The following is a 26,936-nucleotide window of genomic DNA, read 5'->3' on the forward strand; positions in this document are numbered from 1 at the left end:
TGATGTGTTGACAAAGGTGTACCAGTTCTCAGTCCTAGGACTTCATGGCCACTTTATAATTGAATGAAGTAATTAAAGCTTTCAATAAGGTAGTAATTTCTGTGTGTTTCATTGTCATCTGCTTAAATCACTGGTTTCTAAGTTGTGACCTAGACCTAAACGTTTCACATTTTCAATAAAAGATCACAAAACCTGAAGAACCCACAAGTTTCATAGTCATGTTTTTTACATAGTTTGAGTCCCAAAGAAACCAAATCTTTATCACTTCAAGAAGTGAAACTTTATTTCTTATTTTTCTCTACCTGTGGCACGTACCGCTACTTCTCTAGGCTTTGTGTGAGAGATGCCTTTGTAAAAAAAAAGAAAAAAAATCTTTAATGGCCGAATGCATACGTTTAAATAAGCACAGAGAAGATTAGCGGCCATGAACACTGTTTTAAGAAAAGTAAAATAAAAAAAAAAAATAAACAAAGAAACCTAAAACCTGGCCACTCATTCCCATTTTGTTTGTGTGTGTGTGTATGGCGTGTGTGTGTATGTGTGTTTTTACTGTGCCTTAACGGCTCTGAGTCGTTTGACAAGGCTATAGAAAAGATGCACCTGAAATAGTATCTGCTGGTCGCTGCATTTGCTAACAGGCTTTAAATGCTGCTTTCCAGCCGCGAAGGCGAAGCAGCAGTAATAGGGAAGCAAGAATGAGACACCCCAGCAGCAGCGGCGGCGGCGACGGCGGCAGCAACAGCGGCGGCGGCGGCGGCAGCAACAGCGGCGGCAGCGGCGGCGGCGGCGGCAGCAGCAGCAGCAGCCTTAGCAGCAGCAGCGCAGTTTCCCCTCTCCCCAGCCCTGACTCTACGCGCACATGCGCACTGCGCCCACAGCCCTGGACCATTTGTCAGGACTACTCGTGAGACGGAGAAAAAAAAAAGAGAAAATTTGGGGGTAAGAAGCGGTTGATCTGATCTAATCTCTAATTAATCTGAAGATTTGTACGTGCCAAAGCCATTCATTTATTTTTCTGGGTGAAGATGAAAGTTCAGAGACCTATAGAAGGAAGGAAGCGCACCCTCCTCTTGTGAAACGATCAGGGGAGGGGAAAAGGACAGAAGGGGCTTTTCCCCCACTTCTCTCCGCCTCTGGGAAAGAGAAGCAAACTTAATCCCGGGGAAAAAGTGGGCAAGTGACTCGGAAATGGCTGGAGAGGGGCGTCTCTGGGCATCACCCTGCGAAGTAGAGTGTGTGAGAGTGTGAAAGAGGAACAAAAGAGAGAGAAAAGAGAAAGGAAAAAAATGGGGGGGGGAGAAGGAGGAGAGACTTGTATTTTTTTTTCCTTTGGCGTGCACACAGAGGAGGGTGTGGGGGGCTGCGAGGAGGGGAGCCGGGGCTCAGCTTGGCCGCCTGAAGGCTCTCGCCAGGCGCACAGGCTCTGGGATGCGTGGGGGTGCCACCTCCCCCGCGCGCCCCCCACCCCCCGGAGATGGTCACTTTGGTCTCTTTGCTGACACTGAGCGCGGGGTTGGTGCGGGGAGGGGGAGGGGAGGGTGGGGAGCGCTGTGTCGCCGGCCCTGGGTGCGTGCATGTGTGGGTGCAGCGGAGCCGCAGCCCGGGGAGGGGGGGAGGCGACGAGCGGGCGGGGAGGGGACGAGAGGGGAGGGGGGGGTTAGGTGGTGGCTGAGGGTGGGGAAGGGCGACGAGGCGAGGGGGGAGCACGGGGGGGGAGGCAGGTCTTCCTGTGCCGATCTCCCCCGCTTCTCACCCCCCGGCCCCGACTCTCGGTCGTCGGCCCCCTTCCTCTCCTCTCCGCTCCCCCCGGGGTGGCCTTTGTGCCGAGCGAGCGCACGGGAGGGGAGAACGAGCGGGCGAGCGAGCAGGACAAGTCCGGGAGCTCGAGGCAGTGGGAAAAAGAGGCCGGGGGACTTTCTCCGGACTCGGACTGCGGAGAATAGACTGGTTGAATGTGCAAGCGCGTCTCCCCCAGGGTGTGCTCGGTGTGTGCGCGGTGGAAAGGCCTCTCCGACCCACGGCGCGCACACGCACTCATACACATACACACACACACTCGCTCGCGCATACACACACACACACACACGCAGGAGGGAGAGGAGAGAAGGGAAGAGGAGGAGGAGGAAAAGGAAAAGGAAGGGGGGGGAGTTTGCATTTTCTTCTTCTCTCCTCCTCCTCCTCCTCCTTTCCTACGGAGTGTGTGAGAATTTAATATAGATCAGCTCCAATTTCCGCCATTTTGGGAAAGTTGCACAAAAATACCCCCCCCATACACATACACACACACCCCGGTTTATTTCTGCCGGAGGCAGGAAAGTGCTCGCGGGCAGGAGGCGCTGGGGGCCTTCGGGTCCCGTTTCAGGGAGGGGGGGTAGGAAGGAAGGGGAAGGTGGAGGGGGCTGCTGGAGGACCGCCGGGGTCTGGGCTGCCGCCGCCGCCGCCGCGCCGCCGGCGGCTCACTGCACTCGGCCGGGTGCGGGCGCGGGTGTGTGTGAGTGTGCAGCCGCGGCGGGGAGAAGGGGGGGAGACGCGGTGGCGGCTGCTTCTCCCCAACTTGTTTACGCCCCGATTTGGGGGAAGGGAAAAGGGGGCTGGTGTGTGTGTGTGTATGTGTGTGTGTCTGTGTGTATGTGCGTGTGTGTATGTATGGAGGGGAGGTAGAGGCAAAGTCCAGCCTGCGCCCCCGGCGCCTGCTGCGCGTGCGGGTACAGCCGCCCGGGCGCCCGGGGCTGAGGGGTGTTGGGCCCGCCACCCGCCCGGCGGCAGGCGGGAGACCAGGTATGGGGGGCAGGGAAGTCGAGGCCGGCCGGGGGATGCGGAGGTGGGGGGGGCGATGTGGATTGGGGAGCTCCGAAGCCGAGGCTGTCCGCCGCGCACCCCCATCCCCCCGAGGTGAGGGAAGAGAGAGGGTTGCGGGGGTGGGGGCCACGAACTTCGAGCGTTTGCAAAACTTTTATTACCCGTACAGATTTTAAAAGAAAGTCCCTATGATTTTTTTTTTCCTTTTTGGCCGGAGCCCGACCCACGGTTAGACCGTGAGAGAAAGTTTAAAAAGAGGGCGGTTTCCTTTCCGCCTTCCCCTTGGAGGGGTGGGGGTGTCTGGGAGTCTGTCTGCTCCCTGCGGGGTGGGTATGACCCAGGCGAGCCTCAGTCCCCGGGAGATAGAGGTAAAATATGCCGGCTTCTCCCTCCTCCCATCCCGTTCCCCGGACACGCCGCCGACTTTGTTGGAGGAGGAAAAAAACGGAGCCTCTTTCCTTATGCAACTTCCTCAGGCGCATTGAACACCCCGGCCCTTCCCTTCCCTTCCCCCAGCTCAGGATCCATCCCTCCCTTTACCGCCTTGTTTTTTTCCCCCTTTTTAAAAAAAAAAAAAAAAAGACAGAAAAATTGATTAGGAGAGAAAGGAAAGTGCGCCGCAACCAAGGCGGAAATAGATTTCTAATTGTTCCCCAAGTTCACAAGAAAAGTCAGATTGCAGATGTGAAATTCACTTAAGAAGAAAGAACTTGAGGGTGGGGTGGTTGGGGGGGGTGTTATAACCCGCTTCAAGTTTGCAGGTTGGTTAGTTTAAAAAAAAACAACACTTGGAGCATCGTTAGTGATGCCCTCTTTTTAGATCCCGTAAAGCCAGGGACCTGGTTATTGATGAACCTCGGTCGCGTGGATTTTTGCGCAAGTTTTTCAGGGAAAAAAAACACTGGCTGAGTCGAAGAGAGAGAGGCTTTCTCCAGAAAGTTTCAAGTGCAGCAAAAATAGCGTACGTGCAAAACTGGCCAAGGGGAGACCTCTAGTGGTTAAAGTCGCGTCTTCAAGTTCGGAAGGCAAAATACAAAGTCTGGCCTTTACTTGGAGGAAAGTATCTATTTAGACCTGGAAGTAATTAGGAGCCCTCAACCAGTGTCCAAGAGTGGATGTGGAATGCTGTGTACCTAAGAACAGTGAATTTGCTAAATCATAGAGTCATGAAGGTAGGATTAGAACCCAGAGGTCTGTGCCTTTACTTGAGATCCAAAGGTCACTGGATGAGCAACAAGCATTTATTTTATTGTGAACGAGGCTGTGTTTTGAGGCAGCCTCCAACACGCATAGTACTGTTTTTGAGTTTTAAGGCAAAATAGACTTACTTGTAGTAAATTTTGTCAAGATACAAAGGCTGTTTATATTTTTAAAACATTAAAAAATGGAACAGCAGTTTGACTCAAAATTGCCTTTGATGTTTGTTTTAGTCCCATATATACTTAGAATGATCTCAATTACCTTCTGCGAAAAATGAGAGGGATTGATTTCTAAAGTTCCTGCTGTTTATAATTTTTTGTGATTCTTAGAAATCATCAGTTTGAAAAAATCGAATTTATTTTGAAAAAGCTTTTTATAATTTAAAAAAATCTTGAAATACATGGAAAGACTAATTATAGCAGTTCCTTTTATTCCCCCCTCCCACCTTCATGTGCTGAATGTATTTTTTTTTTTTTTGGAGACTTGTTAGGTTTAAAACCTGATAGATGTAGAGACTTAGTGCAGCAAGTGGTTTTCATCTTTTTCTTTAGGTGGCCAATCTATGACTTGGTAGACTTTTTACAGTTTTTAAAAGACAATTTTTGTGTGTGGCTACTGTTTGGGGCAATTAAAGCTTACAGCCCAAACGGCACTTTAGTTTTAAACAAGTTATAAAGTATCTCATCAAAGGAATTGTATTACAGGAATGACAGGTGGACAACCAGAGTACTTTATTGGTACCTTCAAAATGTCAAGAGAATTCAATGAAAGCCTGTAGCAAATTTGGTGGACCTCTCCCTACCCCATAACTTTTGGGAGAATGTTAACAAAAGTTTCAGGGGATGGCAGACACAAATGAGTTGCAATTTGTGTTGTTGGAGGGAATCAATTCACAGATCCATTTTGTATTCAGCTGTCATTGCTTCAGAACTTAGGTTTCCAATGCAGAAATTGTGGAAGAAATCTTGCCTTGGATTCCTGTGATACCCAAATAGACCTGTGATTTCATCAGCATGAGTGTTTCCTCTGTGGATGCAGATACCTTCTATGCTTGCCCATCTCATGCGACTCTTGTCCATGGCCTCCTCTGAGTTCAGTACTGGGAGTTTATGGGATGTGCTAGAGACCTTTTTTTGCTTTCTCTTGACACGTAGAAGATAACAGAAGAATACGAAAGCTGTCTACTCATATTCTTGTTCTGGCCATATCAGCAGACAATTTTTTGATCATACATTTCTGTGGGGACATCCTTCACTTCTTTTAGGTTACTCATTTGTTTTATGTTGTGCCTTGCTCACACCCTGGGCATGAGAGTGTGAGTGAGTGTGCAGCTGAGGTGGGTATGAGTAGGGGGGAGAGAGACACCGTGGGGGCTGCTTTATATTGCCTCTATATTGCCCTCTTGAGTGATACTCTTTTCTAATTTTTTGGTAATTATGAGTGTTTGATGACTCCACAGACATGAAGTGGCACTGATAGAATATTGGTATTAAAAATATGGACCTTTGTTTCTGGCAGAAATTTGGGGTCATGAAAGTTATTTTGCAGTTTCTCCTGCCAGTCAGTTCTGTGTCCACCTTGTCCTTTTGTACTATCCGATCAAGATATATATATATACACAAATGGACAAACTCTATAGGTTGTCCATTTAACTACTTGTGATATAGTCTGGACAATAGTAGTGGGTTTTTTTTTTGTTGTTGTTGTTGTTGCTTTTTGGTGAGGCAAACGGGGTTAAGTGACTTGCCCACGGTTACACAGCTAGTAAGTGTCAAGTGTATGAGGCTGGATTTGAACTGACAATAGTAATTTTTTATCCACTTGGTTTTTCCTGTGTAGATGATCCAAACTCTTTTGGGTGGTTTTGTATTTCTTCCAGCAGACTGCAAATACTCTGGGGCTTGAGGTAGCTATCATGATGTCATCTGTCAGTAGGAGTACTTGCAGGAGCTCATTATCCCTAGGGAATCCTCTTCAGATGGGACCTTGGACTGAATATTTTCTATGACATTAGTGAATACTTCTGACTAGCATACATCTCCCGGTTTCATTTGTGATCAGATGATTATCAAAGAAGGCTATCTATGTTGCTAAATCTTTCAAGGGGCCATGTGTAATTCTGATGTTTGGATGGATGATACCTTGTGGGAAGAGAGCTGTATTTTGCTGTATGAAATCAAATGCTTCTTCATAAACAAGAAACAATAAAAAGTGGGAACTTGCATTTGATACTTTTTTCAGTTAGTTGTTATTTGCTAAAGATGGGACCTGTGGAATTTAGTTTGCAAAGGCCTGCCTATTCTTCACCAGTGCCTTCATTGAAAATGTGTGTTCTCTCTCTCTGTATAGATGATTTTCATAAAAAACAAATATATGTTGATTGGGAAGTAGGAATATAGTTTGGTATTTGCTGATGTTCTTGGTTGCCTTATTTTGATATTAATAGATCTGAAAAAAAATTTTCCCTCAAACCTTGGGCATCTTCCTTTTCTTCAGATGTCTGTTGAATAGATCTCTTAGCACCCCCGCGATTGTGTCACTTCTAGAATGGATCTTTTATATTGTCTAATCTAGCTGCTTTTCCCATCTTTGTTTTCTTTGGTGCCATTTCTACCTCTTCTTTAAGTTCAATTAGTACTGTGATGTTAGAGTCCAAATGTAAGGATTCTGTAGACCTTGGTGGTTTAAAAAAAATATGTATATCTATATTTATACATATAGATATACATACATATACATACACATATATGTATATGTTGGTTATAAAAACATTTCCAGATTGTTTCCATTTTTTCTCTGTGGTTCTTCCATTTTCAACCTTAAATACTTTTGGGGTGACTTTATTTAGTTAGGTTTCTCAACAACATTTCTTAAAATGGTTTTTTTCCTCTTCTGTTTCTCCAAGGTGATATCACTCATAAGCTGCCTACATCCTTTAAAAGATTTAGCAAAGACATTTATATTCCATTCTGGTGCTGACCTTGACTACCATATATATATACATATATATGTATATATATATGCAAATACATCAAATGTTTTCTAATTAAGGTACTTTTTAGCCTCTCTCTTATTGCAGTTGATTCACATGGATTGAAGTTCTGTATGCTATTGTTATAATCTGAGTCCATGATCTTTCTTCCATCCATATCCCATTTTCATCATAAGTTACTGGTTTAAATAGGTCAGGGCAGAGTTGTTATAATTTCATGCCATATCTTTTTCTTATTTTCTTAAGTTTTGAACTCATTTTAATCCTCCCTTTAGTAAGTCAGTGTTCTAATTGGTATGCACGTGATTAAAAGATGAACCCCACATAAGTAATGAGGCATTTCCTGTTTGTTGAAATATAATCAATTTCATCTTTTGTTACGTAATTTGGTGCTCATCATGCCTATGTAGTATTTTCTGGTATTTTTATTAAATAAAGTATTCATATGTATAGCAGTGAGGCTTTTGCTTTATCTACAAGTCTTTGACCTTTTACATCTTTACAACTGATTCATATTTTCTAACATTTTTCACTATTTTCAACTATTTCTACCTTTGCATTGAAGTCACTAAGTACCAAAGTGTATATTTATTTCATTTGGAGGATGTTACCAAGTTCTTCGAAGAATTTCCCTACCTCTTCAATCCTCTGCAACACATATACAGACTTAAATCAGCACTATCTTCAGGTGGTCTTTTTGCACATATTTATAAGGAGCAATGCATTTGGGACTGATTAAATATTCCATGCAATGATATTTCTTGTTGTCTTTGGGGCATGACAAAACCAACACCTACAACTCTTTAATTTGCTTCCAAGAAAAAAACTGTAAGCCATCTTTCCATTTAGCTGTCATACCTTTATTCCCCCTACTGATTTCATTTGTAGCAAAAGATGTCATGATTAGTATGGTTCGGTTCTGTCAGTAGTGGGTACATTGTTGAACCATCGGTCATTGGACAGTGATCTCACAGTTAGAATGCCAAAGGTAGTGTTAAAGATTGTGAAGGGTCTAAAAGCTATTTGATTCTTAGCATCCTCTGTCCCCTTTTCTGACCATCTGGCACTGTCACTACAAAAGAACAGGGCCACATGCAACTGAAGTCCATCTTGTATTTTTCTTTGTTGCCATTTTTTTTATCATTTGTTATGATTCGTTATCATTTACCATAGTCAAAGAATTTGTCAGCACATGGCCTGCCTACTAGTGATGAGTCTCTCTGTATTTAGCTAGGTTGGCCTTTGGAAAACCAACTTAGAGCTTGTGTTCCTCTGGAATAGCTTTTGAAGAACCCAGGGTCGCTTATAAATCCCAATGAGATGATAGATTAGGGCTTTATGAAATAGCACCTTTTGTAATTTGTTTGTTTGTTTGCTTTCTTGCCATAACATCAGTGTTATGAGATATGTAAATAAGGTATTAAGGCTTTCCGGTACCTGGTCACAAACAAAAACACTGGATGAAGACAAGGATCTGGTGTATGGACGAGGAGAGAATGTCCTGGGGATTTTTAGGTGGAGGTTTGCAGGTGTCTCTTCTCCCTCACCTGCACCCCCATTTGTCTAAGGAGCGCTTGAATTGACAGTTTTAAACAGCCCTTAAATTTGTCCTTGATTTTTTCTGGATGGCAGGTTCTTAACTAGCATTTCATTTGCACATGTTCATTACTGGAGTTAGATTGTTTTATTCTTAAGTACTGGAGAACTGGAACGAAATATTTTAAATTTGCATAATAGCAGTAGTCTGAAAGATCTTACACTGCATCCTCAGTATAACTGCTTTTTGGGAACAGAGGGAAGTTTATAATGAGGTCCTGTGGGTAACTAAACCCCCCTTGGTTAAGGTGCAAGATAATCTGCCTCAAACCACTCCGTAGCGCAATAGAGTTATAGTGACTTTCCAGTGCATTCTGTGCCAACTTTTTGGCAGAGACAATTCAGAGTTTTCAGCTGGAGTCCCATAAGGTTTTTGTTGTAACCCATCTCTTCTCTAGAGTTTGTTTTTTTTTTTTCTGGGTAAAGGACAGGTGAGGTCAGTGGGAGGTAATTGGTCACATGGGTGTAGTATATCAACCAGTTGATATTCTACTATTTCATTCTTTGTTAAAAAATATTAAGTGCCTACTGTGTGCAGGACACTAACGTATGTTTGTGCACCTCACATTGTGGGGGACAGGGAGGAAATGAATTTTAGATAATGGAATTTACAGTGTTTGTTAATTTTTTTTATATCTTACCTTTCTTATTTTCTTCCGCGTCATCTTTTTGTTTTCATTTCTCTGCCTTAAAGATCAGGATTAGTTCAGATTGAGTGGCAACATTATAACACATGTATATAAGGTCTAAAAACCGTAAGTTATAAATAACCAAGAAAGTAATATTAACAAAGTATTTACTATATCCATCAACTTGTGGAGCACTGTATTCAACATATTAAACAGATTTGTTCCCCACTCTTACAGATATTAACCTTGTCTACAATTTAGCACAGACAGCATGAGGAAAATAAATATATGGAAACACTGCAGACAAATACTATATTTTCTTTATGCATAAAGAGTACAATATGTTGCATATTAAGACATGGTGGTTTGTTGAAATTATCTTTGTGAAAGGGAAATTTAAAGGACAAAGTATAGAGATTTAATTCCTAAATGATATGTTTTAAGGAGTGTTATGCATTGACTTTTCAAAGTACTGGAACAGGATTGGTTTTCTGTAAAAGAATATGTGGCTTCTGATTTTTAGATAGGCCTTTTTTATATAGACCTCTCTTTGTCTTTTACATAGGGCAAAGATCACATTTTTATACAATTCTAATGTCGAGGTTTTTTTGTATGAGTGTGAGTGTGTGTGTTTGTCTGTGTGTGTAAGCTGGGTTGGGTAGCAATAATTGGATACTTAAGTGATAGTAGTAAATAGCATGAACAAATGCTCCAAATTTGGAACAGTGTTAATTTTAGTTACAAAAGTGATAGGCTGATGGTCCATAGGAGAACTAGAGTGATGAGAACTTATATACTGTAATTAATATTGGAGTTATAGGAATTTGTTAAGAAAAGTCAGGATAAAAATTAGGTGACTAGAATAATGAAATGTTATAGTTGTAAGATACCTTCAGAGAAGATTTAACCCCCTCGTTTTATAGGCAAGGAAAATGAGGCTCAGATAGACTTGGTGTGGTAACACAGAACCCCGTGGTAGGGCTGAAAATAGAACTTGAGTGTCCTGCCTTTTGGATCAGTGTTTTGTCCCCCCACTTTGAACCACCCAGTCTGCTGGAACTTTAGCTGTGTAAGGTCTGGATTCTGATTGGGGTCCTCAGAATATATGTAAATCAAATATTCTTTCCATTATGATATACTCTATATTATTCATAATTTTCAACCTTTGTCTACACCCAACTTTATGAAGTTAAATATTGACACTTTTGAGTTTTACTTTTTCTTTTATTACTTTTATATCCTCTGATGAAGTTGCTACACAGTCAAAATCCAAATTATTGAGGAAGGAGAAGCATGGAAATTTCTTTTCCAAACAAAAATTTCTCAGCTAACAGATAGTTAAGATAGCTTGTTCCTAAGTAGTTAAATTTTATGTGGGGTAGGGCCGGTACCTTTTTGAACCCTCAGTGCCAAAAATTTGCTCTGTGAATAAGCTGTGAATAAGAGCTATATTTCTGCAGGTTAGTTAACCAGCTTTTACGTAGTGCATATTCTGTGTAGAAGTTTTTCCTTAAAGGAGTTTACTTTTTTTTTTCTTTGGTCCAGGTGCTATTTTTTTCTGGTTGGTATAGGAAATCTTGATGTACAAATCTTCAGCTTGATAATCTTAGGGAATCAAGAAGATCTGGGTTTAAATATCCGTGCAGAATTAGACCTTAAGGCCGGTCATTTAACCTTCTAAACCTTAACTTCTTCATCTGTAAAATGGGGCTAATAATTCTGCCTATCTCTATCAAAAAGAACAAATATATGTCTGTGTATATATGTGTGTGTTCATATGTATACAGACACCCATATATACCAATGTAAATATTAAGAAATATCCTGGAGACACTGAGGTGGTTAAGTGACTTGCCTAAGATCAAACAGTTTATATATCTCAGAGGATGGTCTTGAACCCTAGTCTTCCTGAATGTAAGGCTATCCCTTTATCTGCTAAGCCACACTGCCTTTCAAGTAGTTTATTCGAGTCTTTTAGTACCCTATTACAATGATGAGGACAGTGTAACAGTTTCGAAGTATGAAGGAAAAGAGATAAGGCCTGAGTCTCTGTTGGGAGCCAGTGAGCCAGACTCCTAGAAAAATCATGGATCAAAGACTGTTAGAGCTAGAGGGTACCCTTAGATTTCACTTGGTCTTGAGGTGTTAAATTAGCAGCCCACAAAACTCCCGAGAGTGACCTGAACCAGATTATAATGTAATTGGGAACTGCTTAAGAAATAAAATAACACAATACAATGAAGATAATGTTAATTTATGGTTTTCTAAATCATAGGGATCTGTGTCTATTTGAGTTTGACACCACTGATCTAGTCCAACTTTCTCCCCTTACAAATGAGGAAACTGAGACCTAAAGAGGTAGAGTGACTTGTAGTAAGTTGCAAAGCCAGATTCAAAACCTGATCCCCAAATCAGCTCTTTCCACAGAATCTGGTGCATTAACTTTTTTGAGGTCCTGTGGGCTACATTTTAATGCATCATCACCTTCTTTCATGTTTTGCTCTATGACAAGAATATTATGATGCTGATCTAATGGAGTATGCCCGTTTAATTTTTCCAGTGCTGGTTATTGATTTGGACTGATCTACCCACAGTCTCATTTCCAGTGTACTTTGTGACCATTGACATGTTCAGAAGATGACAGTCTGGATAGGGTATGGTTCTGACTTGGCTGACCTGTTCTGTTCCTAAGGAGGGACCTGCTTTGGAAAGAATCTGTATCATTCTGTTATGGGTAAAGAATTCTTTTGTAGAGTTAAGAGAAAAACATGATTCTTTTTTCACAGACATAAATATGATAAATAAGAATAAATTTCAAGTTTTGGGGAGTTGAATGAAGGAGGAGAAAGATGCATTTTATAAAGAGCTTTCTTACCTTCAGGTAATGTTGTCAAAATGACTCTTTATTGTGTTGAGGCTACTCTTGTTCTACTGATAATGCAAACAGGGCTGAATAGATGGTGACAAATTAGGAAGTGGATTATATCTATTCTAGCCAATATTCAGCATGAAGTCAGTGAGTGAAATCAGTCTGAGGGAGTGGTGTTGAGGGAAAACCGAAACTGGAGAAAGACATCTCCTTAAGGCATGACCATTTTAATTTACAAGATGGGTCAGGAAAGACACATTTACTGAATCTCAGGTGCATTTAAAACTTAAATCAGTGTTTGCTCAAGACATTTTTTTTTTTTAGTTTCTGTTACATGCAAGTTGATGTACTTTGCTGGTGGGCAGTTGGAATATGGAGCCTCTTAAGTCCCCTGCCTTCAAAGAGAGAGGGGAAAAAAAGGCATGTACTTTAAGAGATAACCATACAAGCCAGAGTTTGAAGTGTAAAATGAGTGGTGCAGGTGACAGGTGTTCTGCTTTACAGTGAACATCAGACCACCCATCAGACATAACAAATATTGGCTTGTTGAGCATTAGCTGTAACTAGAAGAAAGCATTCTGCAGGTATAGATTTTTTTTCTCCTCTAATTTCTTTTTACTTTTAAAATTTTAAACATTTTAAAAATTTTGAGTTTCAAATTCTATCCCTCTCTCCCTTTCCTCCCTGAGGCAGTAAGCAATCAAATATAGGTTATACATGTGCAGTTATGTAAAACATTTCCATATTAGTCATTTTGTATAAGGGGACTTGAATAAGAAATAAAACGAAAGAACGAAAGTTAAAAATAGTGTGTTTCAGTTTATATTCCATCAATATCAGTTCTTCCTCTGGAGGTGGAAAGTATGCTTCATCATCAGTCCTTTGGGATTATCTTGGATAATTGTATTGCTGAGATTAGTGAAGTCATTCACAGTTCTTCATTGACAAATATTGCTGTTACTGTGTACAATGTTGTCCCGGTTCTGTTCACTATGCATCAGTTCATGTAAGTCTTTCTGGGTTTTTCTGAAATCATCCTGTTTATCATTTCTTACACCACAGTAATATTCCATTAAAATCATGTACCAGAGCTTGTTTAGCCATTCCCAAGTTGATAGGCATCCCTTTAATTTCCAATTCTTAGCCACCACAAACAAGCTGTTACAAATATTTTTGTACAGATAGGTCCTTTTCCTTTTCTTTTGGATGTCTTTGGGATATAAGCCTAGCAGTGGTATCTGTAGGTATAGATTTGAGTATCATGGCAACTCTATGGCAGGGATTTCAGTTGCTATTTATAGAGGAAACCTGATGAGACAGTGGAGTTAAACTCTCAAGAAAAAGGAAGGTAAATTCGCAGTTAGTGACCTAGGTCTATAAAAGCCATTAAGACAAAAAAGGGAGGGGGGACAGAAAAAAAGAGGAAATATTTGGGAGGAAAAAATCAGAAATGAGTTGAAAGACAGCATTTCTGGAAATATGACCAAAAACTCATTTGGATGATAAAGAGAAACTTCCTAACTTCCTAGAAGCAGCGAGAGGCAACAATTAAGTTGTTAAAACTTTGTATCTTGTATAGTCATTCAGTGTTACAAATAAGAAAATCGTTTGACCCCTTCGAAGTGGTTTCAAGCTACAGTAAACATTGTAACACCACCAAAACTTAGAATCCTCCACTCTTTAGAACTGGAGGGGATCTTAGAGAATCAGTTTATGTTACTAGAGTACCCTATAGAACAATAATGGACTTAGAATAATTCAAAACTAAAGAGATAAGTTCATATCCAGTTCTGTTAAATATCTCAATGCTTGCCTTCCCTGAAGTGTGGCTTATGTAGTAAGGAATTGGATTTCCACTAGCTGGAGCATCTTAGCAACTAGAGAGACTCCAGCTTTATGCTGTATGTAATTGCTGGAATAAACCAGTAGTTACTTAAATAAATTATACCAGGATACTATGAGTGTTGTAAGAAATCTGTTTGATTAGTGTTGCGCCTCCCCCTCCCCCAGTCCCCAATATGTTAAAATGATTGAGCTCTGAGAAGTGAATTGAAACCCTAAGTGGTCAATATAATTTAGGTATTAAGATGATCAGACCCCATGTTTGTGGTTTTATAATTTTGGCTTTCTTGACTAAATGTTTAATCTAAATGGCATCATTTTCCTATTGACCTGCAAATGATTGATTGAGTTAAGTATGAAGACATGACTTTTCTGTGGAGAAAAAAAAATTAAAAGCAAAATCACACTCAAATCTGAATCCTGTATAGTAGTGATTCTTTAATTTAAATCTTGTTATTTGTGTACTTATGAAAACGTTAAGACAAATTAATGGAGAGTGAGCAGCTTTATTTTTAGTCTTATGATATATTACTTTTTTAAAAAAATTATGTTCTTAACACAAATACATATCTTCCTTCGAAGTAGGCTCTTTCACATTGTTTTTTAGTTCCAAAAATGTTTGTGTTTGGGTACTGATCTTTTCTAGTATGAAAGTTTTTGTTGTACTAGGTATTTTAAGGGTATTTTTGCTTCTTATCTTGTGAAGTGTATATTTAACTTAAAACCAAATAAACAGCGAGAGCAGAGCATATCAAATATAGCATGTCTTTTTACATTGTAGATAATAGTTTCTGACTCCAATTCCCATGAGTTCTCTAATCTAGATTTTTTTGGGGGAGGGGGTTAGCTTCTTTTCTTATTTTTCTAAATCTTCCCCTATCCACCTCCCCCTACCTCCCTCCTTTAGAGAGGAAGTAGGTTAGGTTTCAGCCTCAAATAATTTTATCCTTCTTATGGTAACACACAGAAGGGCAGGAAGTCGAGATTTATGAAGAACTGGTGCCTCTGGTAGCTAATCCTTTGCATATAATCATCATGGCAACAACAGTGAAAAGGCCAAATGTACCATTACTGCATTATAAACAGACGAGTCTTGTCATGGTACTATGAAAGAGGTGGAAGGAAGTAATTTAAAGGTCGTATAAATAATCAAAAATAAATAAGAAGACTATATATTTTTAAAGGGTTTTTTCTCAAAATAAGTGCTGGACAGTAGACAGATGACCAAATGCTACAGAAAGGTACTATTTTGGCATCAAAACTTACTTTGCAATCTTCTAGATTTTACTCACTTCACTAGGATTTATGAGATGGGCCCCAAGAACAAAATCTCAGTTCTCCATACAACTTTTTGCTATTCTAGTATGTGTGCAACTCAGAGTTCTTATCAGGCAGGGTGAGCACACTATCAAAGCAGGCATCTGTCATGGCTGATTGAAGTTTTTACTTTGTAGCAATATCTGTTTGTTGAAAGATGCTTTGAGTTTGACTTTGCACAGACAGACACACAAGTCATTATTGAATAAGTTTGTTCTAAAGGTCTGGGTTTTAATTTTTCTTCATTTATTCTTCCCCACTGATGCTGGATAGTAAGGAGGGTTTCCTGGTTTCCTGGGGGCAGTGATTGCACTACTTTTGCTATACAGAGAAGTAAATAACTTAGAGACCAGTTTTTATGTAGAACTTTGACTAATAGATGTTCTTTAGTTTTTCTTGATCAGGTTGAGATTGTAGACTGTACTGTTATTACAAATGGGAATTGTCTTTTCTGGAAGCAGTTAGGTGGTCCAGTGGATAGAGTGCTATACTTGGATTCAAGAAGACCTGAGTTCAAGTTAATTTTCAGGCACTTACTAGCTGTGTGACCCTAGACACGTCACTTACACTCTGCCTCAGTTTTCTCCTCTGTAAAATGGGGATCATAATAGCACCTACCTCACAGGGTTGTTGTGAGGATAAAATGAGGTAACGTAAAGTGCTTTGTAAATCTTAAAGCACTGTACGAATGATAGCGATTATTATTTCCTTATATTCTGCTTCCCCTTCCCCCTTTGTTTCTTGTTCTTCTCAGGGTTTTAAGCAGTTGAAACACTACTGTGATCATGCTTAGAAACATTCTCGTTAGTTTTCTACCACTTCCTTTGGAGGTGCATGTACTTTACAAGAGGATCTAGTTCAGTTCACTGAAGATTTTTCAAAGTGGCCACTGTGCGAGGTGCTGTACCAAGGGCTGAGACAGTGTTCAGCTTAGCATTTAAAGCCCTTCACAATCTGGCTCCATCTTAGCTTTCTGGGCTGATTATACATTACTCCCCCTCACATACTCTATGATCCGGCTAAAATGACCTACTTGCTCTACCTCTTAAACGATATTCCACTTCCTCTTTCCATGTCTCTTCATAGGCTGTCCCCTATGCCTGGAAAGCTGTATTTAACCCCTTCCCTGTGCTTGGAACCCCTAGCTCCCTTTAAAGACCAGTTCAATTGTTAACATCAATGGGAAGCTTTTCTTGGTTCTCCAAATTGTTAGTACTCTCCTGCTCCCTTCACTCTCTAAATTACTTTGTATTTATTATTTGTTTATTTAGGTATATTTTGGTCAAATTTAATCTCCTTGAGGTCAAAACATTTTAAAAAAAATTTTATATGCTGAGATTGTAGCTCAGTTTCTTACACATGGTACCTGCTTAATAAAGGCTTGTTAAATTGGCCTGAATTGTGCTAGGCACAGGATATACTAGGACAGCTACGTGTGGATAGGTTACAGGGCCTGAAGTTCAAATCCAGCCTTAGATACTTATTAGCTGTGTGACCCAATATAAATCACTTAACTCTGTTTGCCTCAGTTGCCTCATCTGTAAAAGGAACTGGAGAAGGAAAATGGCAATCCTCTCTAGTGTCTTTACCCAGAAAACCCCCAGTGGGGTCACAAAGTGGGACATGACTGAACAAGGCATAGGATATATTTATTATACTTCTGTTATCTGCTGAGATTTTCACGTGAATGAAAGAAAGGTAGATGCAGGGTTTGGCCCAAGGAGCACATATCTATTTTATGTCTCTGTTAGCTCTTATTACAAAGAAATACAGGAGCATACCCTTTTCCCATGGTTCAAAGATACCATGTCTTCTACTTTTACTACCATTCCTTTTATATATCTTTGTTAAGGCCTTATCCTCTTCTTTATCCTTTAAGGCGAATGTTCCCCAAATTATATTCTTGAACTTCTTCTGTCTTATCTCATTCATTTCCATAGTTTGATTACTATCTCTGTGCAGGAGACTTCCAGTTCTAAATCCCCAGCCCTAGTTTCTCTTCCTAACTTTGTACCTGAATCTTCTGCTGCCTTTAGGGCTGCACCTTAGTTCCTCAGAGCCTCAAATTCATACCCCAAACCAAACTTGCTCCTAAATTTGCTCCTCTTTCTGACTTCACCATTTCTTTGAATAGCTCTGCCATTCAAACAGTTGTCTGCCATGTTTGAAATACTCCTTCTTCCTCACTTCTCCTATCTAATCATTTTCCAGATCATACTGATTCCACCTGTCAAAGTGAATTAGTAACCATCGTGAGAGAATTCTTCAGATAATTTTTATATACTAACTAATTCTTTTAGAGTCTGTCTTTGACTTCTCTTCTTCCTCTCCTAATCTCTGATGTCCTTACTTGATTACAGGCACTTGTTGCTATATGCCTTAAATTTCAATAACTTCTGGTTTGTTTTTTTCTTTCCTTCTCCAATCTGTTCTTTGTACTGTTATCAAAATAGTCTTTAGAGGTCTTGATCCAGTCATATCATTCACCTGTTTAGAAGTCTTGTGGCTCCCTATTAACAGTAAGTAAAATTAAAATTCTTGTTTATCAACCAAGCCCTTCTACATTTTGACACCATCTTATCATTTCTGTGTGACCTCATAAAAGTCATCTCCATGCTCTCTGTACTTCTGAGCAGGCCTCTTTCTGTCCTTAGACCACACCTTGAACTCTTCCACCTCTGTGTTAGAACACTCAACTCAAATGTTGCCTCCTTCTGATGACTTTTCCCTTCAGACTTCACATACCTCTTTTTTGTACCTTGTGATTCACTTGGAGAGAGGTAGCATGGTGGTAGTAGCTAGAGAATAAGCCGAAGAACCAGGAAGACCGGGGTTCAAGCCCTGTGTCTCATGTATGCTGGCTCTTTGATAATGGTATGAAGAGCAAATTGGAGGAGGGAAGAAAGAGGAAATAGAAAGACCTAAAGCTATTGAAATACATGGTATGGGGCAAAACAGTGCTCTGGGCAGTCCTCTTAAGACTATAAATTACAGAGCAGGTGTAAAACTGCATTGGTAGAGGAAGTTATGTGTACCAATCAAATCACAGTTACAGTTTCTGTCTTATTCTACACACATTGTGCTTTTGTGTTATTTACGTTTGTCATCTCTCTACTTGATTGTATTGAACAATTAAAAATTCAACAAAAATACTGAATTAACTTGTCTTATTCCCTTACTTGACTGCAACCTCTGTGAGGTCAGTGACCTTTCATTACCTAAACTTTGTTTCACCACTATCATCACTAGCATATTTCTCTGGGAAAAGTAGGTACTTAAATTTTTGTTGAATTTATTGACGAAAATTGAATGAAATTATTGAATGTGGGATCAAGCAAGTGGGTTAACTGTGATGTCTTCCCTTGTCTGACCCTTCTGCTATCTTTCTCCTCTGTTTTTATGGAAGGTTCAGATTGATGAGATGATTTTGGGAAGGAATGTAGTTAGCAGTGAGTGGGCATTATGTTCCACCCATTTTCTGCAGAAAATCGTAGTTACTGCATTCTTGGCTACTGCAGTGATGAAGAGATACCTAATGTAGTTTTCTCAGTAAGTGCTTGTTAAACTAGCTACCTGGCAAGTGGTATCCACTAGAAGTGTACCCTACGCATCTTCCCTTGGTTTATAGCAACAGAGGAAGCCACGCTTTGAGGAGAGCTGTTTCTTCTCATCATTTTCAAGAAGAGGTATTTGAGATGGTCCTATATTTTAATGTGTATATCATGGGAGTAGACATCCAACATGAAGACCTAATCTTAGTTTATCATTTCAGCCAGAACTGGCATCGTGTAGATATGACGAATGATTGACTTCTTCCCCCTTCTGACTGTTTTGGCATCATAGTGACTGACACATACACAAAGTCTGGTTATAGACTCAGCCATAAGTGGATTTTGCCTCCTTTCTGTTCTACCTGCCAGTCAGGGGAGACACTGAGAAGGCCTTAGCTTACCTTTTCAATCTTGTACTTAAAGATCATTTTTTTTTAAACACCAAGGTAGGAGTCATGTATTGGGAGGGCACGGTCTTTACTCTATTTTGTCCATTTAAAAGGAGAATTTCTTTTATTCTCTGAGTAAAGGCATTCAAGGGCCCTTTTCTTTCCATTTTTTACAGTTTTTTTCTCAATTATCAAGCATTCTTTTTTTTCCCCTCCCTTCCACCTCCCCCACCCACTGAGGGAAAAAAAGAAAGAAGGAAATACAGAACCCCTCCATCACATAAATATGGTCATACAAAATGAATTCCTACATTGGACACATCCAAAAATGCATTTTTTCTTTATTTTAGTCTACAATCTCTTTGTCATGAGGTGGGACACATTCTTTTTCAGCAGAAATCTGGAATCCTGGTTGAGTATTTAGTTGGTTAGAGGTCTTAAGTCTTTAAGAATTGTCTTTCCTTTTCTGCACTCCAGGATGATAATTTTGCATATAGTGGTTGAGTTAAATATCAGTTTTAGGTTGTTGATTCATCTTAGCAACTTCCTAGCAGTGACTTAGTATAGTGGCATCAATTACAAACATAACTGTGCAACAAGGTTTTTGAACAGATTAAACTGGTTTCATCACTGCCAGTGTTGATTATGCATTCACCAGTTGAATTGAAGAGAAAAATATTCACCACAGTATTTAAAATGTTAGCTTTCAGAACTCTTATTTGTTGAAGTATAAAGTGCTTTTTTTTCCTTCTTTTTTTTTTCCTATGGAAGAGGAAAACTGAATACTGAGGAGGAAGGACTTGTAATGTCACAGAAGAGACAGCTCCTGCCAAAATAATATTGACTGTTGGCATTGGTACCCGATTAGTAGATGGAAGAAAAATGCATAATCTGTGCCAGTGGCTCCAAGACTTAGCAATGATATTTAACCAAGGTGCAAAGTAGCCACTGGCTTTAAAATTATGTTACTGGGATGGAAACATGGTAAAATACTCTTCATGCTACCATTTTTATAGAAAATTTTAAAAGTCATGATCTTCAGGGTAAAGCAATGTGTAAATTTTGAATCTGAAGCAGTATCTTAAATATATGGGCTACTAGTTACCATCTGTAACTTAAATTTCATTGTTGTGTATCGAGAGCTTTGAATGAGGAACTTATACATATCATTACAGATGACATATAGTTCTGCAATTCAGAGTTTTAAACGTTGGTCTGGAGCACTGAGAAGTTAAATAATTTGTCCAGAGTTATAGAACCAGAAGATGTCAGAAATGGTACTTAAACCCAGATCATCATGACTTGTAAGCTTGTTCTCTATTCACTAATCTATGTTGCATCTTAAGCTTAATATGATGCAAAAACAATAGACATTATTTATAAGTATTGTGTAGCATTTGTCTTCAACTTTCCTTTTTCTATAGTCATCCAAAATACATACAATATTTTAGAACAATTCTAGATTTGGGAAAAGGGCATTGGAATTTGACTAGTGTGAATTTTTTTATGGTTGTTTATGAATTTTAGGTATGTAGATTATTAATTCTCCCCAGTATTCTAAATGACTACTTATCAAGTCCCAAGCATTTTGCTTAGTGTAATGAATACTGTGCAGCAACTAGGTGACTTGACTCATATGTGCGTGCGTGTGTGTGTGTGTGTGTGTGTGTGTGTGTGTGTATTGTAATATGTGAAATTCCTGAACTTTGCTATCCCTCCCAGCTGCTAGTGAGAATTGGTTATGTTATGTTCGAAGCAGCAACTTACACAAAGCAAGAAAGGTATGTGATGACATTCAACATGGTCACATCTGACATATAATAAGCAAAAATATTTATATTGCAAATAATGTCTTGACATTATTTTTCTTTCTCAAAAAACTTTTATTATTCAGTTGCAAAAGAAAATAGTGGGACTAAACATGCTGTTTACTGAATGACCAAAAAAAAAAAAAAACCAAACAAATACCACATTGAAACTTTTCTCTAAAGGGCTATTCAGGTTATACTCAGCCTCTATACTGGAAGAAATTGTGTAATTACTGTTACTGTACCAGCTGTTAGAAGGAAGTCACTTTGCTTACCATTAGCTAATGGGAAATCAGTGCCTCTTGCTAGATAACACATATTTGGGTTAAGAGAAAACCCACTGCGTAGCTGAAAGCCGTGCTTTATAGTGGGTTTTTTGTTCACTGGGTATTTTATAATTTCTGTGGGCCAATTTCCTCTCCCTCACCCCAGTCCCCACATTTTGTTTTTTGGAGACTGAGTCTGTCTTGCCTAGGCTGGGAGTAATAGTGAGCACTGTTAGGCTGATCCCCCTGTTGATGGGAACAGAAGCTTTGACCTGTTCCATTTTTCTGACCTGAGCCGATTCTCTCCTCCTTAGGCAGCCTGATGACTCTCTGGATCTGGGGTTCACCATATTGGTATGAGTCTTAGTATGGATACCCAGTCAGCTTTAGCCATATTGCATCTGAGAAGGACCATACTCAAGTAGCCCACTGCCTCATACTCTTTGGCAGCAGGGATTATGAAAATGCCCATCATGCTTGGCCCTCTTCCTTTTTAAGCTCGATCCTTGCCTAAAACAGTGAGGGCAAATCCATCAAAAAGGGAATTCTAGTATTTTCTCAAATTCTGTGTTTTAAATCTGGACGGCAAGAAATGGACTTGAGAATACAAATCTAACGTGTCATTTTCTTCCTCTAAAGGAAGAAAATAAGAAGAAAGAATATTGAAGACGTCAGTCAATCCTAACAGCAGAACTGAAATCAGCACACAGGTATAGGCTATTCCTTGTTGAATGAAAACAATATTTAAGTATTATATGTGTGTATGTATGCATATAATGGGCAGCTAAGTGGCATAGTGGATAGAATGCTGGGCCTGGAGTCAGGAAGACCTGAATTCAAATCTAGCCTCAGACGTTTACTAGCTGTGTGACCCTAGGCAAGTCACTTAGCCCTGTTTGCCTCAGTTTTCTCAATTGCCAAATGAGCTAGAAAAGGAAAACCCCAAATGGGGTGATGAAGAGTCAGACATGACTGAACAAAATGTGTACATGTCTGTATGTTGCATGGATACAATGTAACATTGGTCTTGTTAATGTCATTTTCTTGAGAATTGAAAGTAGCATCAGAGGTTGCTGGGCTAACTTTAACTGCTTTTGTCATTTGGATCTTCTCAGACCTCCTCCCTGAAATTCAAAATAATCAACTGATTGTTAGTTTAGTTCAGTGAAAGAATTTACTGAGAGAGTTTTTACTTTTCAGTGTCCACACAGCCCACCATAATTCTTGTCAGTGTCAGACTTCTATAATAACCATATTCCCTGTCCTGCTTACTTGCTGGGCTCATGAAAACAAAACTGAGAAATCTGGTTGACAATCTGGGATCATTAAATTCATGGCAAGAATTTTTGATATTCTGTCATGATACACGTTGTTTATCATTTAAATTTAAGTAACATTAAACCGAGCAATAATTAAATCAGACTTTTTGCAGAATAGCAGAATTATTCCATGCTACTTTTTTTCTTGTTTAGCTGGAAATTCAAGTAGGACTTCTCTTATTCTTCACCATAACTTAATATTTGCTTCAGCTGCAAAATTTAAATTTTAATCTTTTATGAAGTAGTCATTTAAAAATCATTTTGGATTATGAAAGATGTAGAATTAAGTGGGTTTGAAGAAGTGAATATAAAAATTGAATCTCAGAAGTAAATCTGAGCTTGGAGTTAAGTTGTTAGTTATATGACATTGTTGATATTTTCAGTACATGCATCATGAATGAACCTGCTTCTAGCACAAGTGGCCAAGAGTTTGATGTATTCAGTGTCATGGATTGGAAAGATGGAGTAGGTACTCTGCCAGGAAGTGATTTAAAGGTAAGTTGTCTTCAGGTAGATTTTTATTGCCAGTTCATTTTTAATAAATATGTGTATGTATATCCATTCTGTCAAACACACATCCAAAAATAATAAGTACTTAAGCACACATCAAGTGAGTTCTTAGCATAGATCTGAAATTTTCTATTTATCTTATGAATTATGGGCCCCTAAAATAGCTATGAAGCCATTCTATTATTTCCAAAAATTAAAAATATTAAGAGACTTTCATTCCCAAAAGTTGTGAGGCCCAAAGGTAGAGGACAAGGGAACTTCGTATTTCTGTTTATTGTGCAGAATTTAAGTAACAACTTCAGTGTTTAACTTTTCAAGTGTATTTTAACCATGAAAAGAAATGTATAAGACTTGTCTTCTTGTTCTATTGGCTATGTTATTTTAAAAAAATTACTTAACCTCTCTATTTCAGGTTCCCTACATAAAATGGGTATCCTGTTATAATAAGAGTAAATATAATTAAATTTGTGAAGCATTTTTGCTTCTTGGGGCAAAAAAATTTAAATATATAAATGTTTTATACTTTGTTATTCTTCTAGTGTGTAAAGTGCTTTCTAAGTAAATCAAGCTCTAGTTGTCTTATTCTTTTTATCACTTTGCTAGAGAATAACTTACTAATTGGTATTATAGTATTATGATAGAGTTAATAAACTTCTTTAAAGATTCTTAATTCCTCCCATTGTAATGTATATCGAAAGTCTGTCTTGTCTTTAGTTCTAAACTTATACCTGTCTGAATATTAGAATGAATAGATTTGTCTGAAGTTAAAGGCCTATATTATATATTATTTTGGAATAGAATAATTGCACATATTTGCCTAAATGTGTGAGTTGAATGAAGATGCTATATGAGAGTATGAATGAATGTACCATCATTTGATAAGCTTCTACTCTGTATTCATATAAAAGTGACTATACATATAGATTTACAATATATAATGGTATACATATAGATCAAGTAATTGTCAAATGAATTGATTTTTTTTTGTAAATAGAATCACTTTAAATGTACTAGAGTACTTGTATTTTAAAACAATCTATTGAGCAAAAATTTTTGGCACCTGCTATGTGCCAAGCACTGTGCTTTTTTTGTTAAACAAATATCTTTTTTGTAAATAGATCACTTATTCTTTAAATAATAGATATTGTTATATACTGGTTTTTTTTTTCAGGGACACTATACCTGTAAATCAGACCCTCTTGGTAAAGATAAAAATAAGTCTTCATAGAAGGGTATCCTCAGGCTTTTCATTTCCTTCCTTTGCTCATGCTTGTCAGTGACCAAACTAAAGTTAACGTAATTTTTGTGTTAAGTTGAAGTACATTTCCAGCCAGAGTATACTGGAGCTGATTGTTAAATTTTCAGTGTGGGCATTTACACCTCAGAAATCATCAATCCTGCAACTCAGGGCTTGATTTATTGTTTTACTATTGTGTAGAATTAAGGAAAAAATGGACAAAATGTTAATAATGCAGATTAAATTTAAAAATGTGTTGTGCACATATCCCTCGGCCCCTCAGTTGCTAAATATTTACTCGCACACCCTTATATTGTTCTGTAAACATTGCTTGAGCTCAGCAGGAGTACAGTAGAAGGCTCAGGGAATGCCATCATCACCAGACAAGACCTGTGATGACTCTAGATCATAATAATAATATTTGACATTTATATAACATTCAAGTTTGGATGTAACCATTATCTCATTGAGCCTCACAACACCCCTGTTTCTACCTGTATCCCTCTCTAAATTAGATCACAGAAAAATACTGAAGGCCTATTCCACTTCTTCATTGTGTGGAGGTGGTTCTGGACTCTAGAAGTCAATGTCATTCATTGGAATTCTAGCTCTGGCAGGTTTCACCAAACTGTAATGCTTTTGAGAATGGTCCAAATATAGACTTTATATCTATCATCTAAAAAGTAGCCAAGTTAAGGCTTATCACCAAGTTAAATGCAAGAAAATTGATTTTTCATTTATGACAACTCTTAGATAGGATGGACTTAGTTGAAGAGGGGTTGTAATATTCATTAATAGAGGAAGCATCTGTATCAAATAAATGATGGATCCATGAAATGCTATATTTGAAGGAGCATTGGATGAAGAATCAAGAGATTTGAGTTATAGTCTTGGTTCTTCTAGTTTGTCTGACCTTGAGTTATTCCACCTCTCTTTCCCTGAGTTTTCTCATTTGTAGAATTAGAGGGGTTGGACATCTAGATGTTAGGAGTCCTATCCAGCTTAACATTCTATGCTCCTGTATCAAGGTTTGATGCAATGAAGATATTGATTTGGAACTTGTCCTCACATTAATACAGTTTCAAAATATGTCCTTATAAGTTTGATTACAGAGGCTTTTTACTTTACGTCATGAAAGGAATACTCCTATACATTTTTTAATAAGCTCTTCTGATTTCATTGATATAGGAAATTCTGGTTGAGGAAACTACCTTTCCCAATGCAGGTGGGCACCTGCTCGGCAATTTAGAAACTTAGCAGAGTTTCCTGGCAGCACTGAGAGATGAGGTACTCATATAGCTAGTACGAGACAGGTCTTTAACTCAGGTCTTCCTCATTCCAAGACCTGCTTTCCCTCTACTGTACCTAGTAGCCTTTCAAATTGCTATGCTATATATGCTATATACATAAGTTTTATGATGCTCATGTCTTTTTCTGTTGCCATTTATTATTATTTGGTCCAGGTGTATATTGTTTAAATTAAGTTTTATTTTAATCACCTACTGCTACTATCTTTTTGCTCTGATGTCTTTTTATTTTTCAATGACTCATTTTCTATAACAACTTATAGGAGATTTTCATCTTCTGTGCTGTCATTAGTTTAGTGAGTTTCAGACACAGTTCCATGGAGTGAAGTTCCTTCTTGCTGAATAGTTTGGATTGCTTCAAGGTTGGCCAAACAATGGAATTGTAACAGTTTCTCCATTAATTTGATCAGTATAGAAAACTAATAATACTCTTTTTAGTTTGAATTATCTAATTCAACTTTGTTAAGGCTAATCAGATCTAATTATGATATATTCACCTCATTTTGTATTGTATAGATTTAGCCAGATATAGTTTCATTATCTTTATTGGTCATTATAGTTTTCATTATTATCTTTTATTGTTGTTTTGGGCTTGTATCACTCTTTTCCCTTGAGGCAGTCCAGACATTACCAAGTCGATTATGTAGCTTGGATTCTCTAAACCATATTCTGTTTTTGTATAAAAATCTGAGTTACGTAAGAAATCTGAAGGGAATTTGCTCTTACACAAAGTTAAGGTTGCAGGGGAAACTAGATGAATCATGGAATCTTCCATATCTCTTATCCACAGTCTCCCATTGTCTGGATTTCTGTTTTTGATAGAATATAAATGTAAGTACTATAGGGTGACAGCATAGTACTTAGGGAGGCTGTTTGGTTTAGTGAAAAGAATACTGGTTTGAGGGACAGAAGCCCTATTTCTGACCAGTATCATGACCTTGTTAGAAGTCACTTAATATTTTTCTGAGCCTCGATTTTCCTCATCTAACTAATGGAGATAATAATTCATGTCATGCCTATATTCCAGGGTTAGGCAAATAAAATGTTGGATGTTAAAGCTATTTGATAACTATAAAGAATTATATAAATATAAGGTTCTTATAATGTGTTTCTGTAGTATGTAGGTTGTGATGTTAGCCTCAGAACATCAAGCTCGGCAAAACAGCAAGCTCAGGTTTCAGAAATAAATCAGTTAATGCAAGGGATAGTTTGTTAGCCCTATAGAATGTTTCTTTACAGTGGGATGTGTTGCTGTTTTGCAGAGTTTTGCCTGTAGGGTCTTCTAGTCAGCTTCACCTCAGGAAG

General features: G+C 38.7%; 1 protein-coding gene across 4 annotated transcripts in view; it reads left to right on the plus strand.

The window, feature by feature from the left end:
- Window positions 1-851: 851 nt before the first annotated feature.
- L3MBTL3 (L3MBTL histone methyl-lysine binding protein 3) overlaps window positions 852-26,936 on the plus strand; it is a 156,504-nt gene continuing 130,419 nt past the window's right edge. For 2 of the 4 annotated variants that reach the window (XM_027848665.1, XM_027848669.1), the window contains exons 1-3: window positions 852-939; window positions 21,898-21,968; window positions 22,961-23,072. In XM_027848665.1, coding sequence (XP_027704466.1) covers window positions 22,971-23,072 — 102 coding nt within the window. In that variant the 5' untranslated portion in view covers window positions 852-939; window positions 21,898-21,968; window positions 22,961-22,970. Of the gene's footprint in view, window positions 940-2,746; window positions 2,779-20,801; window positions 20,966-21,897; window positions 21,969-22,960; window positions 23,073-26,936 lie in introns of those variants that run through there. The other 2 variants (XM_027848667.1, XM_027848666.1) reach the window with 2 other exon arrangements.

Source organism: Vombatus ursinus, unplaced genomic scaffold (genome assembly GCF_900497805.2).
Source record: "Vombatus ursinus unplaced genomic scaffold, bare-nosed wombat genome assembly UNPS02006779.1, whole genome shotgun sequence".
NCBI lineage: Eukaryota > Metazoa > Chordata > Mammalia > Diprotodontia > Vombatidae > Vombatus > Vombatus ursinus.